Raw genomic sequence first — 19,098 nt, 5'->3', positions numbered from 1 at the left:
TGGTTAACGGTGGTTATTGATGGAACGCTTACCATGTACCAAGCACCATTCTGAGCACATTATGTATAATGTAACTCATATCCTCATAGGACCAACACTATGAGGGGGGAATTATTACTATTCCCATTTTACCAGGGAAAAAACGGAAGCAGAGAAGGAAGTCACCCAAGGTTTCATAGTGATAGAGCCAACCATTTGGAAGTCAACCCATTACTCTCCAGAGCCTTCTTGAATAATCTCCATGTGATACTTGGCTGGAGGTCAAGAAATGTATCTTCCATTCTTGATTCTGTCACAACTGGCTACATGGCCTTGGGCAAATTGCCCAACTTCCCTGGATCTCTATTTCCTTATCTATGTAATGCAAGAGTTACCCTGAATCTTTAAGGTCAATTCCATGATCTTACTGTTCTGCCCTCCAGACAAAACTATCTGATACCATGACTAAACACCAAGCTCGTGTCTTCAGACAAACATGTGACAAACACACAGACAAACCTACGTGCACAGGAGTCGCAATCAGCCATGACCTCCTATGTCTCTGTGAAGGAAAACCAGATGAGAGAAACAGGTTCAAGGAGACTGAAACAGTCACCAATATCCCCACAGAATACCTACTTTGTACTGTGGATTTAAGGATGCTCGTTTCTTAGCTTACTTTCATAGAAACTTAGGATTTATTCTGATAACCTTATTTACAATAGTCAAGACATGGAAACAACCTAAGTGTCCACTGACACATCAATGGATACAGAAAATGTGGTATGGATATACAATGGAATATTATTCGGCCTCAAAAAAAAAGGAAGAAAATCCTGCCATTTGCAACAACTTAGAAGGACCTTGGGAGCATTATGGTAAGTAAAAGAAGTGAGACAGAGAAAGACAAATATTACGTGACCTCACTTATATGTGGAATCCAAAAAAAAAAAAAACAAAAACATAGATACAGAGAACAGATTCGTGGTCAGTACAGACAGGAGGTGGGGGATGGGCAAAATGGGCAAAGGCAATCTAAAGGCAAAAACTTCCAGTTATAAGACAAATACGTCCTGAGGATGCAATATATAGCATGTTTGACTGTCATTAATGATACTGTATTGTATACTGAAAAGCTGCTAAGAAAGATCCCAAAAATTCTCATCACAAGAAAAAAATTGCTGTACATCAAATCATTAAGCTATATACCTAAAACGAATACAGTGTTAAATGTCAATTACACCTCAATTTAAAAAAGGATCTGTTCTGATATTTAATCTTGTTGGCCTCTTTTATCCCACTTAGGTTACTTCTTACACATGGCTAAATCTAAAGTAAGTACAGGGAAATACTACTCTGTCTTTTAACTATACTAAACATTGAGGTACTGAAATTTTATCTTAACATTAAATACTGTTCATTTTAAAAAAAAAAAACATGTAATATAACTCTACAACCTAAATACAGAAAATATTCCACATTTCCACTCTTTGAATCAATAAAAGATTGCCCTACATTTACAGGTTTGCAACATTATACTTGCGTACTTAAAAATGCAGTTATCATGAAAGGTGTTGCTTAAAGGTAGCTTTTTTAACGCAGTGTGAATTTTAAAGGAGCACGTAGGATATAAGAAATGGTGTTTTCAAGAAAAAATTATTCTCTGCCTCTCAGTAAAGCAAAAGCATTTCAGTATCAGATTCCCTGTGATTAGATTTTCAGATTGGCTTATATATACAGACCTAGAAATAATTTTGGAGAATGACCTCACCGAGAGCTTTGTAAAAATATATAACATAATTCATATTTAATCAAGTGCCGTAATGATTGCCACCAAATCTGAAACAATTTTTAAAACCTATTAGAAATAATTGTGAATTACTGTATCCTCCATTTTATCCATATACCTTGAGCACTTGTACTCGCTCTCCCCTGGACGAGCTAACACAAACAAACCAGGAGATTTTAAACACAGGAAATGGAGGCCAGTGAGAGAAACAATCATACACCTTTCCTTTGCTTTTTTTTCCCCCTCTGCTCTTTAATTAAATGATAAATCTCAGTATGAATTCATTAGGAGCCTGATAGCTCAATTAAGCACTATGTTTTTATATACTCTGGGGCAATACTTCAATAGCGGTTAACAGAATTTGGATGTAACCTGAGCAAAAAAAATGCATGCCAAAAGTTATATTCCACCGACCAGCTGGGAGAAAAATTGCAAGGAAGGAGGGGCAGAAAGTCCCAATATCTATAGACTGTTAAAATTAAATAATAGAAAGGTCATAATGGTTTCTCCTATAGCAATCAATTCTTTGGGTTCATATTATGCAGCAAACTCCCTCAGTTCATTTTAATTTGGTTTTACTGAGTGCTTGCTTCGGCAGCACACATACTAAAATTTAGTTTCACTGATACTCTTACCCAACAGAACAGAGAAAGAAAGGAAAGAAAGGGGAAAAAAAGAAAGAAAAGAAAAGAAAAGAAAAGAAAGAAAGAAAAGAAAAGAAAAGAAAGAAAAGAAAAGAAAAGAAAAAAGAAAAGAAGGAGGGAGGGAAGGAAAAAAAAGATTTTTTTAAAAACTAAAGAAAAAAATACCCTAGGGGTTACAAAGTCTATTGGAAGAAAATGAAAATGAAAGGGACACCTGGCTGGCTTATTTGGCCAAGCATGAGACTCTTAATCTCCAGGTCGTGAGTTCAAGCCCCATGTGGGACATTAGAGATTACTTAAAAGAAAATATTGTTTTCTAAAAATTAGAAAAAAAAAAAAAAAAACTCTAGGCTGGATCAGCAAATGATCCAATGAACCCAGAGGACACATGGGGGAGACCTGTGCTGTAAACCAGAGCATTTCAGCTAGAGAATCGGTACTTTGAATACACGGTACTTTGAATACAAGGTCAGCAGTGGTAACACTGCCATTAGTTAAGTAAATAGAAGTTGTTTTCATGTATCCAACACTGAGTGCCTGGTATGGGTGGGTCAGGCTTGGTGCCAGCTACGAAGATATATAAGGGCCACAGAGTGCAACATCACCTTCCCAACAAGGCTTTCCTTCCCCTCCATATTTAACACTCAAAAACCCTTCTTCACCCCTACTCTCACAGTGCCCCCAAATCCCCAGGTGAGCTTTTTAAAAACCTGGAACTTCACCCCGGAGAGTCGCCTGGCCACAGGTAGGGTCCAAGCCCCATTTCCAGAAACTCCCCAGGCTGAGATCCACAGCCCTTACCCCTTTCCATGCGCTGCTTTTCTTTGCAGCATCTAGCACCTTCTAATATACACCATCGCTGGTAGGTATCAGCCTCTGGCCAGGTGACAGATGGTGAGCATCTAGAGGGCAGGGATGTTCTGTTCACTGCTGAATCCCCACTGCCTGCACACAGTAGGTGCTCAGTACCTATCTGTTGAGGAAATTAACGAAAAGTCAACACTAATCCTGCCATGGGGCCTGTACAATCTACTAACAAAAAAGAAAAAAAAAGAGTTAAAAGAATATAAAACCAGAGCTGCAGCCAAGCATTAGATGTTCTATTTGAACACATTATTGGGGGGATCTGACCAACACTGAGGCATCAGGAAGTAACTCTTGAAGAAGAAAAATGGAGCAGGGGGATAGTTTTCCAAGAAAGACAGAAGAGGGTATGTAGGAAGATGAAGGAGGAGGAGTGGTCTCTGCCACGGGGCTGGGGATGGCCAGGTAGGCAGACCACAACACCTGTACCTTGATGATCATGTGAACGAACTGTCAAGAAGCCTCCAGGCCAGGTTCAGCTGGGGTGGTGACACGGTGACATTTGTCAGTGGTGCTACGGATGATTTCCACCAATCTGACAAGGTGCTAGACCATATGTAGGAAGTGTGACATCCATCTTATACCTCCACCCACTGGTTCCCATCCTGGGCACCCCTAGGAGGGTGGAAGAGGCAAAGCAAGCTGAGGTTCTCTGCTCCAACACGCCTGCCAGGACAAGCACCAGACTTGATGTCCCTCCCCTCTCCAGGGCACCTTCCTTCCCCAATCTCCAACCTCTAGGTACGAGACCTGGGGAGGGGCAAGCTGGCCAGCAGCGGCCCAGGGCCACTCTCTCACCTGAGCCCACAGCCCAAGTCATCCTGGGTATCAGTCAATCAAGAGTAGCTACCGTCACAGGCCCACACCGCAATACCAGGAAACTTTTCATTTCTCATAACTTTAAAGTACTGATATGTGTCATAAAACCCAAGAAATCTGAGTTAGCAACAAACACCAGAAATCCAATGCTAACTCAGAGGACGCCCCATGTATCTAGGGCCCTTGGAGAACTGGCTGGGCTTGGTAGACAAGCATTCAAACAGAGAACTTACTCTTCGGAGCAGCAAAATATTTTTGTTTTAACCATCAGGGTTAAAGAAGTTCTAAAATGCATTACTTGTTCCTCTACTTTCTTTAACAAAGGACAGTGTACACAAATGATGGCTCACGGTCAACACTGCACTGTGGTGTATGTAGTTCATCAAATATTTACAGGAGCTCTGCTCGGTGACAGGCACGGCTCTAGGTGGTGGGGCTTGCAGGCACACTCAGGAGTCTTCAGGACACACTCCCGGGCCCTGGGCCAGCTGTTCTCAAATTGCAGTGCTTCTTTACTTCTTCTGGGTATTACATTTGATAATTTCCTGGCCTACTTCCTCACATTCAGGTTGCCAGCTGTCCCTTCTTCCTAGATCTGTCTGTAAGAATCCCTCTCGTTTTAAAACGTACTGCCTCTAACCTACCATGGGCTGGGAAAGGAGATCACCGAACTGGTCAGAACTGTCCCTCTACAGTAAGATTAAATAAATACTAGGGGAGAAGTCCAAGTGATGCTCAATCAACGACCCTATGGATCGTGAGTGTGTGGATGACTTCCATTCCAGCTGTGCAGGACAGGTGACGTATGGAAGAATGGAGGTTCAGCAGCGAGAGGGGCCCGGCTCATAACCCCGCTCTGTGCTCTCAGGCAAGTCACTTATAAAGATCCTCTGCATCTAAAATACGTTATTTTAGACAAAAAAAACATAAAGGCTAAAGAAGATATTGCCCATTACCAGGTACCCAGAACACTCTTAAGAAATATTAGCTGCTACTGCTATTATCATCATCATCAACTGGGCTCAAATATGTCATGCCAACAGGATATGGCTTCAACAGTGCCTGCCACAGCCAACTTCCCCTAACCACAGTCCCCTGTTCCAGGAAACAACTTTAGGCTGGTTCTTTGCAAAAGGATGGCCAATTAAATCACGAGTGGCAATGTGGCAGGGCAGTCTTTTAACTGATGAGATCACCGCCATACCCGAGATGTGGCCTCATGTGAATGGCTCTCCCTAGAAGGAGAAACGATGAACAGTAAAGCCAATCAGACCACCTTCCTCCTGGGCCCAGGTAGAGTTTTCAGAAAAGCCCGGGCAGTAGCTGGCACACATACACAGGGGCAGTGGTGCTAGCCAAGGGAGATAGGAAGGCCCCGATGGGAAGACAGGTATTGTGCTGAGTTCTGAGAACCTACTGGAGCAGTTCCAGATCGGCGTCTGTTCCACGTCCCCTCAAATAAATCCAGTGACTTAAAGTGGCCTGGGTACTCTTCTGCTTTTTGGGAACTTCAGGGCCTGCCGAAAGAGCCCAGGGAGGCTACTGAGGAACTGAGCTCCATAGGACAAGTGCCTCCAAATGTCACCCTCAACCACACAAGTCCACCGCAAAAAAAAAAAAAAAAAAAAAAAAAAAAGGAAAAGAAAAGAAAAGAAAAAGAAAAAGAAAAAAAAGTCACCTGCATTCACTGAGCAGCCAGCCAGGGAACCTGGAGGATATGAGGTCAAGGAAGTGCCTGACTGCCCCAGAGACCACCCTCTCCTGCCCAGGCCACCTGCCTGCTCCAGCGGGAGGGCCGCAGGGAGCTCTTTCCACAGCCCATGGACACAAGAGCTGTGCTTCCAGGGCACTGATCACAATTTCCCGGGGATTAGGCACCGAGGAAAAGAGGAACAGAGTTATTTCTGTGGCTTAGTTAAGAAGAGCCATGTTATGAAACTAAGCAAACCACTGTGGTTGATTAGAAAAGGGCAGGAAGCCGGTTCTTAATAATACCACCACCCTGCAGAACGCATTAGCATTTACAAGGAATGTGCATCCCTTCGGCCTCACCGGCACCCCTCCAGGACCCTGGGAGGCACAGGTCAGGATCTCCACTCGCAGGTGTGGAAACTGAGGCAGGGGTCAGGCACCCCGTCTGTGGGGGTCACTTCCTTCCTCAGTCTGGGCTCACAGGCTGCCTTCTAAAGGTTCTCCAAGAAGACCAGAGGGCACACACAACAAGGACAGTAACCCCACGCCTCGCATTACTGCTGAAAGCAATGAGATGCAACACAAGCCCTGAATGTAACAAGACCATAAACTGTCGGTTGGCTTTTGATTTTCGTCTCGTTTTGTGTCTTTTTTTTTTTAAGATTTTATTTATTTATTCATGAGAGACACACAGAGAGAGGCAGAGACACAGGCAGAGGGAGAAGCAGGCTCCCTGCGGGGAGCCCCACGCAGGACTCAATCCCAGGACCCCGGATCACGCCACCCAGGCGTCGCTCAGTCTCAGTTTTTCAATCAATTAGAAGAGTTGTCTCATTGGCACTTAGAGTCCAGACTTTAACTGGATGCCCAGGGGAGAGACTTGCCCCCAACTCACCCCCGTGCGCCAGGGAGTCAACAACCCCAGGGAACAGAGCCGGGGCTGTGCTGAGTCGCTGGCCGAGGGCCGGCACCCAGCAGGGCAGGCTGCGGGTCCCAACGCCCAGGCAAGGCCGCACAGTGAGGAGCCAAGGCGGAGGGGGCCTGCTTGCTAAGGGATCCCGGAGGTTCTCGGCTCAGGCAAAAACAAAACTTCAAAGGGAAGAGAAGCTGTGGGAGCTTCAAAGACCCCCTGCAGGACCAATTAACACCTACAAATGTTTATCTAAGCAGTCTTTAATGATGGCTACTTCACCAAATGGGTGCTGAGCCTCACCTCAAAAATAGCTGTTCCTCTCAAAAAGATGGGGTTGGGGAGGTGCAGGGTAGGGGGGTTCTGTGTTGTTCTCCAAGAGACCTGACCATGAAAAAGACAACTGCTCCATACTCAAGGGATAATCATCACAGACTTACTTATGATAAAAACACTAAAAAACTCTTATATAATAGAAACGAAAAACAATAAACAACAAATCTCTTAAAATGCAAATGTTTAAATAAACTATGGTATGAGCTAGGAGTTAGTAAAAAAACATGTAGCCATTAAAATCCTATTTCAATATTTTATTTTTTTTAAATCCTAGTTTAATATTTTAATAGGATTTTCCTATTTAGCAGGAGTGGAAAATGTTCTTGGGTAATGTTGAGAAAAAAAGCAACATGCAAAAATACATCTGAAGTCTGACTGCAAACCCGATAGACTAGAATGGTGAGAGGAGAGGGGTCAAGTGTGTGGTGTTCACTACTGCAGCCCCAGCTCCAATGCCCGTGAGTCTGGCACAAACAACGCACTTAAGGAAAATGTGTTGAATGCACTATTTACTTACTATTAATTAAATGATAATTATCATATCTCTACGAGGTACTTGGATCCACAGAGATAGAATGATATAATCAAAAGGCATATATGTATAACAGGCCGATATACACCGAAGCTCAATCATAGTGGTCAGTCCTTATAATGGGGAGCTCTTATCAAGGAGGTGAGAGAAAAAAATTAATTTTTAACATGTATACCTTCTCTATTTCCCCCCAATTTGCCACAAAAGCCACTGTCTGTATAGCTTTTATAACTTTCTAAGCACTCTTCTTCTTTAGGGAGCTTGAGGACCTGGGAGCAGTGGTGTGAGGCGTTCCAGAAACCTGGCCCATTCTGTCAGAAATGGAAACTTCCATTGGGTCTTCCATTCCTACCGGAACATGCTGTTCACCTCCTTCCCCAGGGCAACAGCCACTGCTGTCTCATCTGTCTCGCAGTTCACCTGCAACCAGAGCGGGACACCCTGCACACTATGGGTGAGGGCAAAGGTCACACAGTCCTCCTCCTTCCTTTTCTTAGGAGAGCTCTGAGAGAGACTTAAAAGCAGAATCTGCATAGACAAAGTTATAATGGGAAGTGGTGAAGGAGTTCAATGCCTAAATGTCAAAATTAAGAGCCACCTAGGTGATATAACTGTGAGATCAATTTTTTTCCTTGGGAAGCATATTTTAAAAAGGAGTGGAAAAAAAGATATGATATACAAACACCTGAATCACACTAAACTCACTAATAAATAACATCAGAACAGGTGGAGACTTCATTAGATTCTTTAAGGCAGTAACAGTGTGTGGAGGGGAAAAAGAACCAAAGTGGGAATCCAAGGTCCCCAGTTATGACACCATTATTTATTATTCACCAGGTTTGCGACTCTGGGCTCCTTTAAGCTCTTAGGCCTGCACCTGAATCTGTAAAATGGGGACTTAACCCACCTCACACTGTTGTTGAAAGGCTGAAAGGAGCTAATAAAGGTGAATTCCAGTAACAGGTGCTCGACAGATCTTCCAGTGTTGAGGGAGGGCCTGGTTAGTCAAAGAATTTGGTCACAAGTGGAAGAGCTTCTAAATAAAAGCAATATCACTGAGCTCATGGAAACGTGAGGCCACTGTTCACGTTTGCACATGGAACATGCTCAGGAGACCGCAGAGGCCAGTGACCACCTGGCCTGACCTGCTTCCCTCTGGTGGCAGCAGGCCCTGGTGAGAACAAGAGAACTGGAACCAAAACACTTAGGCCTGTGGCCTCGGGTCAGCCACTTACGGAGCTGTGCCACAGTAGACCAACCACCTTCCCACAGCTGATCTCAGTGTACACACCTGTAAAATGGCCTCGCAGGACACCGTGAAACGTGGTTGGAGCAAAGCAGCCAAGAAGCCAGGATGGATCAAGTGCAACCTTTGGTGTGATATTAGCATACTGAGGTCATTTTCTCAGTGTTCTGGGGAGGCAGAGCTACAGGCCTCGGACAGGCCAAAGACAACAATCGCCACCTGAGGGAGGCACAGCTCCCCCTCTGCCAAGTCTGTGCTAGCTAAAGTCACTGGCACACTCAGGAGAACCAAAGGTGGCCTTCCCTCAGGAGGGCCTGTCCAAGCCACTCGCTGTATGACACAATCCTGCAGGCTCCTGGTGTGGGTCAGATTCTACTCTAAACCGAGGTGGTTGTTGAACTGGACTCAAGCAATTCGTAAATGACCCCAGAGGTAACACACAGCACGCCTACCTCTATTTGGAGGATTCCTTGTAAATGAGGCTCCCAGGTCCTCTCCAGAAAACAAGTTCAGGTGGAGGTTAAGGGTAGCAGAGAGGCCTAGAACCTTGGTGCAAGAAGACACCCTTGCCAATTTCATAATTTTGCATAATGTTCCCTATCTTTATTTTTAAACTGTGCTTGTATGGTTTATTTTAGAAATGTTTTTGTGCTATCATACAACTCTGGGGGGAGAGGCACTCGTATTTTAAAAACCTAAGAAGCACAATTTCCGCCTTTCATTTTAGAGGAGGAAAACATTCACCTAAGGTTCACGGCTGGATCATGAACTTGCTCCAGAGGTCTGTTAATATAGTTTGGGATGATGGGAAATAAACAAGTAATCATTTAAAATGATTACTTGTGCACATTTTCTTTTCCTATGAACACATCTGTATTCACCTTATCATTAGGCAAATTCACACTCTATTCCCTCAATCCCTTGAGGCCAAATTGAAAGGTCCAAAAACCTTCTACTTTGACGAAACAGCTTCAGGGACCTACACCTTAGTTAGCAGAAGGTAAGCCCTAGAGCCAGAATTTGAAAGTCTAACGATGCGGCTGTGGATCAACTCTTAAAATTCTATGACAAATGGTGCACGTATGGGGGTTTTGGGGTGATTATTTTTTCCTTCAAAGTTTGTCCAAGGTCTTCATCAGCTCCCCAAAGGTTTCCAAGAGAAATCCCCTAAGAAAGAGCATCAGTAAGGATCTCCCAGCAGCTGGAAAGCTTTCAAGTGTATCTGTAATTGAAGATGGAACACTGAATGTCAAGGGGGAAAATTCAGAAGGCCTGCATTCAAGGGCTGGCGACCCACCCACGCCCCCACCAACAACCATTTTTTTTTTTCCACCTTAAGCAAATCCCTTAGACATTCTATCCTTCCATTTCCACATCTGTAAAATGAGGATACTGGAAGCTGAATGATCACTTAGCTCCAGGACCCTTAAAAATACCAAGATTGTGAGTTACACCTTCAGCAAACACAGGAAAAGATAGCAAAAAGGCCTGCACAAAATCCTGCCTATTCCCAGAAGAGCTGCTTAAAATATTCACCGCTGCTTTCCTTGGAGGGGTCAAAGATAGAAGCCACCTCTCATTTCCTTCTCTTTCTTCCATTTCAGAAAGCCAAATTTGAAGCTTCACAATAATGCCCTTTGAAGGGATTTGAACTATGAAGTTCATGCAAAAAAACCATAGTTTTCTAAGGGTGCATAAGAAGCTCAAAGGAGTAAAACAGAATTTCTCTAAAGCCTCACTACAAATCATGTAATCACTGCAGCAACTTATTTTAGCCAGTATCACCTACATCTGTTAATATATGTAACTGGTGAAAATTAATTATGGGTGTCGCGAAAATGGACGTTTTAATATAATCCTGGAAGTCTGGCTCAAAAATATTGCTGTTACAAGAGAAAAGCTCATTCTGTGCAGCTCCTTGATACTTTCATTAATGAACGTCTGATTTTCACAAAAGTGCAGATGAGCTGCAAGTCCTCAACCACTTAGCACTATTTCTTCGCCATCACATAAGGCTAGGTTCCACGAAGAGCAACTATTTCTTTTTTTAAGTTGGTACACTTCTGCAGTATCCTTACAAGGCCATGACACCATAAATTTTCAATCTAATTATCAGACCTCAGAAGTCCAGAGCAAACTTCTATGTAGGCTGCTGGTGGCAGCAAATTAAACTGAAGATGTTTCACAGGCACCTGCTAATGAAGAAGACAAGTGGAGGAAAACTGATCGCGTCTTTATAAGCCATTTCCAAGTGAAAGCGTCCAGCGCCCCTGAAGCACCCGCAAACCCATTCCACAGAAGGATAAGCTGACACTCGAGGTAATAAATCAAAAGTCACACTATGAGTCAAGTATGAGAGGTCAGACTTACATGACTTGTATAGACCTAACCTCAATATCACTTCCTTCTCTAAGACCCTGGAGAGAGATCAGCAGTGGGCTGGAGCTCTGCACCTCACATATGCCAGACTGACTTACAGAACACAACAGGGCGTGAAGGGGTTGCCGCTGGTTTCCAGCACAGTGCACGGTGGCTCGCTGGGCATGAGCACTGTCACTGTGTTTCCGAGCTCAGTCTTCATCGTCATGTGCTTCGAAATTCAAAAGTCGACAGCAAAAGGCAATAATGTTTGCAAGCACTATATCTCAATTATCAAGGGTTCTGATAACCCAATGAGAGGAAGGAGGTAAAACTCCAGGAAGACCAGGCTAATGGGCATGAAGGTTCCACAGCACTGTCCCGTCCTACTGAACAAGGTCAGAGCTGAAAAGTGTGCAAAGGGGGACCGTGAAAAACATCCAGGAGGGACTCTGCTAAAGAAATCCCTGCTCGGAAGAAAGAGCAAACTTGCTTTCCTGACAAAAATGCCACGTTTCAGATGAGCCCCAATCCTGAGGGCCTGACCCCTTGTGGTCTTTAAACACACACCCAAAACAAGAGTACGGGTGTCAGATTTCCTGGCCCCATCCCAAAGAGGTCAAAAATTAGTTAGATTTAATTGGCAAAAATTAGAGGTTCTATGAAACCAGCTCCTCCTCCTTTCACTGCCAAGCTCTAGCAAACGCTTCGGCAGAGAATATAGAGATGAAATATTTATCTGGGGAAGGAGGAGGTGGGAAAAAAAAAAAAAAAGAGAGACGATCGTTTTATTGGATGGAGGCGCGTTTCCCGAATAGATGTATAAATCCCCGATTCCCTAAGCTCAGAACTCAGCTCCAGGTCCTCTGGGAGAATGAGGACCACCGGAAACCTTCCACAAAATTCGGGTGAGACTGCCTTAGAAGACACGGAAAGGTTAGACTTCATCTCGAGTTACTCCAGCACAAGCCAGACAAAGAAATTCCTGAAAGGCTATAAGCATTTTCTTTCCTACGGGCACCCACAGGAACAGGTCAATGTAAATGTCGTGTAAACAAAGCAGTTTATTTACTGACCACAATTTGTTTCTCTTGTGAGAAAATTTTAATCCACTGCAAATGAACCCAGCATTCACACCTAACTGCCCCCGAAGCAGAGTAAAATACAGATTATCCACGACTGAGCCCAGCCTCGGGTCTTCCTGCGCTGGGAAGGCAAGAGGTGTGGGGGCTGGGGAAGCCGAGCGCCTGAGCCCCGCTCCTCTAGTGTCTATGACCGAGTACAGGGGGACTTTAATTTCCCTTCCAGTCCCTCCCACAGAGGCCTGAGTGTCTGAGGAAATCCACGGACAACAATCAAACCTTTCATTTTCAGGGCTGCCTTCCCACCACGGCCCTCCCTGTGCCAATCAGGTTTGCGAAGCGTCTCCCCTATTCTGCATCTCATGAATCAATTGCAAAATCTGCCAACCTCTGCCAGTTCCTCTTGTACTCAGCTGCGAGGTTCCCCTTCCTTCCCTGGGCAGCACAAGGCTGCTCTGCTTCTTAACTGGCGTAACGTGGAAATGCACCGTAGGAGCTCACTAACTCTTTCACAGCCAGACAGAAGTTGAGGGTCTGGGGCTCCGACCCCAGCCACTCGGAAACCGACCCGCCCGAGCTCAGGCTAAGGCGGATTTGAGGAAGCCGGCTTTGACCCCAAATCCCGGGAGTCGGTTACCGTCCCTGGAAGGAAAAGGAAGAGAAAGGGAGGCTACAAAGTATCCGACTCGGTTACTTAGCAACTGGACAAAACTAGCCTCACTACGGAGGGTGAGGAGGCATCTCCAGCCCATTCAGAGAGTAACAGTCTCCGATTTACATGCAAATAATAAAGACAAAAGGGAAAAAGGAAAATCTAAATTAGCGACTGGAGTTTACAGCCAGAGGGGCTGAGGCCCAGATTTTAAAAACAGCCTCTCCCTAGGAAGGAGATGGGATACAAACGTGCAAACACACATACACGAATGAATGAATGAATGAATGATCGCAGGCCTGCATCAGCTCGAGGTCTCCCTTCGCAAAAGTCAGTGCCACGGAGGGTAGGGAGGAGACAGGCACAAGAAAGTTTAGTAGCTTAAATTAAAACACTTGCACCGCTAACATAAACTGAAGGCGTTCGGGAACGGACAATCGGAGCCTGGGGAATTCCCGGGAAAGCAGGACACCCCCCCCCCCCCGCCCCGCTCCTGAGAAGAGCAAAGAAAGCATCAACCTTGGGGGAAGGTCTGCGCGAGGCGGTGGGTGGCCTCAGAGCCCCCTCGGGGGTCCCTGCACCTCCTCGCAGACACCCTGCCGCACCCGCTGGTGAAGCACAGCTCCCAAACTTGGATCAAAGCCACACCTTTCACAGACACACATGGCCCTGCAGGGTTTCCAAGCAAGAGGGAGACACTGTCGCCTACTTGGCCCGGGAAAGTGCTCTGGGCTTCTCCCCTGGCCCGAGCAGCTCAAACTCTCGGCCCCCAGCTCCCAGCCGCCTGCCTGAGCCAGGCTGCTGGGTCCCAGGCACCCGCCCCCCCCCCCCGCCCGCCGGGCAGGAGGGAAGAGGCCAGAGGGCCCCTGTGCCCCACTCCCACCGCACCCCACCCCACCCCACCCCACCCCCAACCTCACACCTGGCTGAGGTGGGCAGGGCCCGGGGCTGACCGGCAGCAGCGGCCTTCAGGCCGAGCCACTTACTTCTCATACTCGGTGTTGTCTCTGTCACAGCGAGAGTCCTTGTGCTTTTGCCAGTCTTTGCCATGCTTGCAGGTGGTGAGAAGCACCACGTCCTCTCCGTTATGGACGTGATATAAGGCATTCCTGGTGTCTGACCCTATCCCTGTCAGGTACCTCTTCCCCTTGAATACCAGCATATACTTCCTGAGAGGAGGGATGGTGTTAAACTTCAAAAACCCCCTCTCCCCTCCTGTCCTGGGGTGATCCTTAGAAAAGAGGGGAATGGAGACATCAAAGTTGGGTCGGAAGTTTTCAGTACTGATGCTGGCTTTGGCCAGCATCGCCTGGCCGATGTCAAACCCCACGTCCTCGGTGTAGTCGGGCCAGGTGCCGGAGTATAAATTAAAAATCAAGTGATTCCTACCATTGTTCCACAAGTGGAGGCTCTGCACTTTGGACCTCAGGTTGTGCACGTACTGCGGTGACAACTGGTCTCTGTCTAAAGTGTCCAGGCTCAGGACAAAGAGGCACGCCTGGCCGGGGTCCGAGGTGTAGAACCTGGAGCCCTCGACGGCCGCCAGGATGTTTTGGTAACTTTCGGCGATCTTCTCCCCCTTCTGCTGCGGGTACACGTACACTTTGAAGCCGTTTTTCTCGCAAAGGGCGAAATCGAAGCAGGACTCCATGCGGCACTTCTTGCCTCTGTAGATGCTCGAGTTGGCGTCTCGCTTCTGCCGGGGGGAGGCGCGCGCGCCCGCGTCCTCGGGGCCCGGCCGGTCCCAGGGGGCGAAGGGGCGCAGGGCGTCCGGGGGGCGCGGCCGCAGGCGGCCCGGGCTCGCGCGGTGCAGGCCATAGCGACCGCGGCGCTCCTCTCTCGGGCTGGCGCCCCGCGGCGCCCTAAGCTGCAAGCCTCCCAAGTAGAACAAAAGCGCGAGACAGGAGCCGGCGGAGAGCAGGATGAAGTAGCGTTTTTTGGCCTGCATGTGTCCTGCCGGGGTCGAGAGGGTCGTACGCGAACACGGGGCCCGGCCGAGTTTCCCAGGCGACGCGCTCAGCTCCAGTCCGCCATCTTCCCGCCGGCGAAGACTTCAAACTCCCCGCTCCCCGCTTCTCTGGACGCCTTTCCCCAAGCCGCGGGCTGAGCCAGCGCATGTGGGCGATTTCCTCAACTTTCTCCCCTCCGGTCTCTCATCTTTGGCTTCTGCACGGTTGCACGACGGGCGCGGGGAGGCGGGGCCGGGGGTCGCTCACCCCGGGCGGGGCGGGCAGCGGGCGGTGATCTTCTTGCATGCACCGAGACGGAGGGAAGAAGGGGGGCAGGGGAAGGAAGGAAGGAAGGAAGGAAGGAAAGGCAAAAAAAAAAAAAGAAAAAAAGAAAAGAAAAAAAAGCGGCCGATGCCCGATCGACGGCGAGGCGAGGCGGGGCGAGGCGGGCGGTCCCCGTGCCTCCGCGGTCCCCGGCAGCGCGCGCCGCACGACGAGCCCCGGGAAAGCAACTTCGCCGGCTCCTCCTCCTCCTCCGCGCGCCCGTGCGGAGCGCCCGGGAGCGCCCAGGGGCCGCCGGCCGCTGCCCGGCTCGGGCGCTAGTGCATCCTGCAGCTGCGGCGCCGCAACCTCACGAATCCCTGCATGTCTCTCCGCCCGCTCCCGCGGCGGCCCCGGCGCTCCGGCGGGGTCCCCGGCTGCTGCCGCGCTCGCGGGGCCGGCCCCCCCCCCGGGACGCGCGGCGGCGGCCCGGCTGCAGGAGGCGGAGGCGGCGGCGGCGGCGGCGGCGGCGGCGGCGGCGGCGGCGGCGCGTCCTCCCCGCGGGCAGAGCCGGCCCCGAGCGGCGCTTCGCAGGCCCCCGCGCGATCGCCGCCGACCGCCGCGTTCGGTCGCCGAGTGTTACCCGGTTCTGAATGTTACACTTACACATTCCATTCCCGACACGACAGCGCTGACCTCATCCATCCACGCAGCCCGCGCTGCCATTGGCCGAGCGTCACGTCCGGGGGGGGCGGTGCTTCCGCTGCGCCCATTCATAACCCCCGGCCGCGGGCCCAGGCGCCGGCGCGGGGCGCGGGGCGCGGGGGGCGCGGGGAGCCGGGGCGGAGCGCGGGGAGCCGGGGCGGCCCGCAGGCTCCCTCGTTCGCTCCTCGCTCGCTCGCTCGCTCCGGCGGGCGGGGACCCGGGCCCGCCACCTGCCGCCGCCGCCGCCGCCGCCGCCGCCGCGCCGGGAGCCAGAGGCGGCTCCCAGGGCGCCCCCGGCAACCCCGGCTCCGCGGCCGCCGCCGTGCGCGGGCTCCCGGGGAAGGCGGCGGGGGAGCCCGAGGGGCGGCGGCGGGGCCGGGCTCGGCGGCACGGACCGCGGACCGACCGCACACCCGAGCGAGCCGCCCCGGACCAGGGCTCTCGTTTCCCACCGAGCCTCGAAACGGGTCCCGTATTCCTCCCCACTGCTAAAAGGGAAGAGTCAGCTAAAGGCGCATCCTTGTTTTTCTTTTTCTTCCCTGCCCTCCCCCAAGGACACGCCCCAGTGCCCCCCTCCCTCCTCATCCCACATAAAGAGGAAACACTACAATGGAGCGGCGATCCCGCGTGCTGCGTCTGTGCTGAGGCAGGACCTGGAATCGAATCCTCCCGCTCCGCGCGCACATCCTCTCCTGGCTCCCGAAGAGACCCACTCCCGGTGGGGGGAGGAGGGCAGATTTTTTCTTCTTTTTTTTTTTTTTTATTGGAGTTCAATTTGCCAACATATAGCATAACACCCAGAGCTCAGGGGGGAGATTTTCTAATGACTGGAGAGAAACAGGTTAATTTAAGCTGGTCCCAGTCCCTAACGTGGTGTTCTTCCCTTTTAGCAGCGGTGGGTGGTTTCTTTTCCTCTTTCCTTCCTTTTCTTCATTCCTTCCTTTTCTTCCTTCCTTTTCCTCCTTCCTTTTCTTCCTTCCTTTTCTTCATTCCTTCCTTTTCTTCCTTTTCCTCCTTCCTTCCTTTTCTTACTTCCTTTTCCTCCTTCCTTCCTTTTCCTTTTCCTCCTTCGTTTTCTTCCCTCCTTTTCTTCCTTCCTTCCTTTTCCTCCTTCCTTTTCTTCCTTCCTTCCTTCCGTCCTTCCTTTTCTTCCTTCCTTCCTTTTCTTCCTTTTCTTCCCTCCTTTTCTTCCCTCCTTTTCTTCCTTCCTTCCTTCTCTTCCTTCTCTTCCTTCTCTTCCTTCCTTACTTTTCTTAGATTTATTTATTTATTCATGTGAGACACAGCCTGAGGGAGAAGCGGGCTCCTCGCAGGGAGCCCCACGGGGAACTGGATCCCAGATCCCGGGATCACGCCCTGAGCTGACGGCAAGCGCCCAACCGCTGAGCCAGCCGGGCGTCCCTGGGGTGCTGGTTTCTAAGGAGCTGACTCTTAGGAATGGATGCCTAGAACTGCCAGACTGTCCCAGCTGTAGAAGGCAAACTTGAGGCAGGAAATAATCTTATTTCCAGTTAGTGCAAGATGGTTGGTTGGTCCTTCCTGCAAGTGCCCTCCCGCAGGACAGCCCCACGCTCCAGCTATCCCCCAGGCAACTTCATCAGATAGCTCAGGTAAAGACCTGCCCTCTCTCTAAAGGGGTCCTCCAGGTCCACAAAGATACTCCTGAACAAGCTCCCTGGCCTCAGAGCCCCAATCCTGCTTTACCAGAGAACATCTCCCACCCTCCTCCCTAGCTCAAGTCCGCAGGGTCTGGCCAAGCCGGACAAACAGTTGCCTGGGGCAGCGAGCTGTTTAGTGATTGTTTATTATGGGAGTGACTGAGAGCTGGGGACAGACACTTCCCCACTTCCCCCAGGCTGCAGAAAACTCCAGCAGGGCGTGGACGGAGGGCATGGTTATAACAAGGCAGGGTGAAATGATCCAGTGGAAAGTTTTAGACATTTGTTGTTTCAGATTTGTTTTAATAAAGGGGGAGCGGAGGGGGGCATGAGTGGGACATTACTGTACATTCCTGAAGCCTCTCCCTATTTCTGGGCTGCCAGAGATGAGGTAGCTTTTCCAGATTTGATCTGGACCCCCTGCACAATCTGGAGAGGCCTGGGACAGAAATGAGGTTTCAGGCGTCTTCCAAATATGATCACAATGATGCAGATAAGTGCGGTGATTGAAACCACATGTGACCCTGGGCTCTTCCCCAGCCTGGGGTCGCTGAGAGCCACCATCCAAGGCAGGGATCTTTCTCTTGAGATCTGGATGCAGATGATCTGGGTCCTATGAGAAGCTGGGCACATGGGGATTTTGGTCCTTCCTATCAGTTGTCCCCTGTGACCTCAGGGGGAGCCGGCTACCATCCTTATTCTTTTGCATTCTCTTGCTGCCTTGGCACATGTTTCTTGTCCTGCCTAACCATTGCTCGTTCCCTCGTGCCACGTCCCAGGGTAACCCGGCCCTACTGTCGATTTCAGAGTGGTGCCTGTTGTGAGAAATGGGCTGGTACTGAAAATCAGAGAACACTTGGATTCAGGTTCCCAGATCTGCCATTTACTAGTGCCTTGGGCATGTTGGCCTAATCTCACTGAACTTTAGCTTCTCATTTAAAAAGTCAGAATAATTAACACTTTTTTTTTTTTTTTGCCAGCCTCTTAGAATTTGTAAACTGTAAATTGTTTCACATGTGTAATATTTTTTGCCTAAGTTCCACATTTCAAAATCCAACTGAAATCTAAAGTAGTTCCTATAAGAGCATCATCATTACATCTCCCTCTGTTTTATTTTCTTCTAGCCCTTTTCATTAGCTGAAATCTTTTATTTGTTTGCCTGTTTACTGTCTGGAGTTCTTCACTGTAAGAGAAGCTCCTTGAGAGTAGGGGCCCTGTGTGTCTTGAACCCCCAAAGCCTAGGGGAGCTCCTGGCACTCGAGTGGAGCTCAAACATTGATTTGAATGATGAATGAATTACTAAAATTCAACTTCACCACAACACTTGAGCCTGCTTGAAAAGAAATCCCTCCTCCAAGCGCCATGGCAGGACTAAGTTCTTGTTCAAGATAGAAATATTATAAACCAGGGATAACTTGACAGAGGGCCAATCAGTGCATCGTAAATCCCCCAACATTGTATGTCAGATGATGTCATGCCTCTGGCCAAAGCCCTTAAGGCCTCTGTGTCTCTCTTAAAATAAGAGCCAAAGCCCTCACAATGACCTATAAGATCCTTCAGGATCTTCCCTGTCTTCCATCTCCTCCCCATGATGCCTCTCACCTCATTTCCTGTCAATAATT

At 48.9% G+C, this 19,098-nt stretch overlaps 1 protein-coding gene across 1 annotated transcript in view; it reads right to left on the bottom strand.

Moving 5' to 3' along the window:
- The window catches only part of EXT1 (exostosin glycosyltransferase 1), a 286,107-nt gene extending 270,563 nt beyond the window's left edge, over positions 1–15,544 (bottom strand). The window contains exon 1 of the mRNA XM_041768881.1: positions 13,890–15,544. Coding sequence (XP_041624815.1) covers positions 13,890–14,851 — 962 coding nt within the window. The 5' untranslated portion in view covers positions 14,852–15,544. The remainder of the gene's footprint in view (positions 1–13,889) is intronic.
- Positions 15,545–19,098: the final 3,554 nt, after the last annotated feature.

This window comes from Vulpes lagopus, chromosome 9 (genome assembly GCF_018345385.1).
Source record: "Vulpes lagopus strain Blue_001 chromosome 9, ASM1834538v1, whole genome shotgun sequence".
Lineage (NCBI taxonomy): Eukaryota > Metazoa > Chordata > Mammalia > Carnivora > Canidae > Vulpes > Vulpes lagopus.
This window is presented reverse-complemented; position numbering and strand designations above follow the sequence as displayed.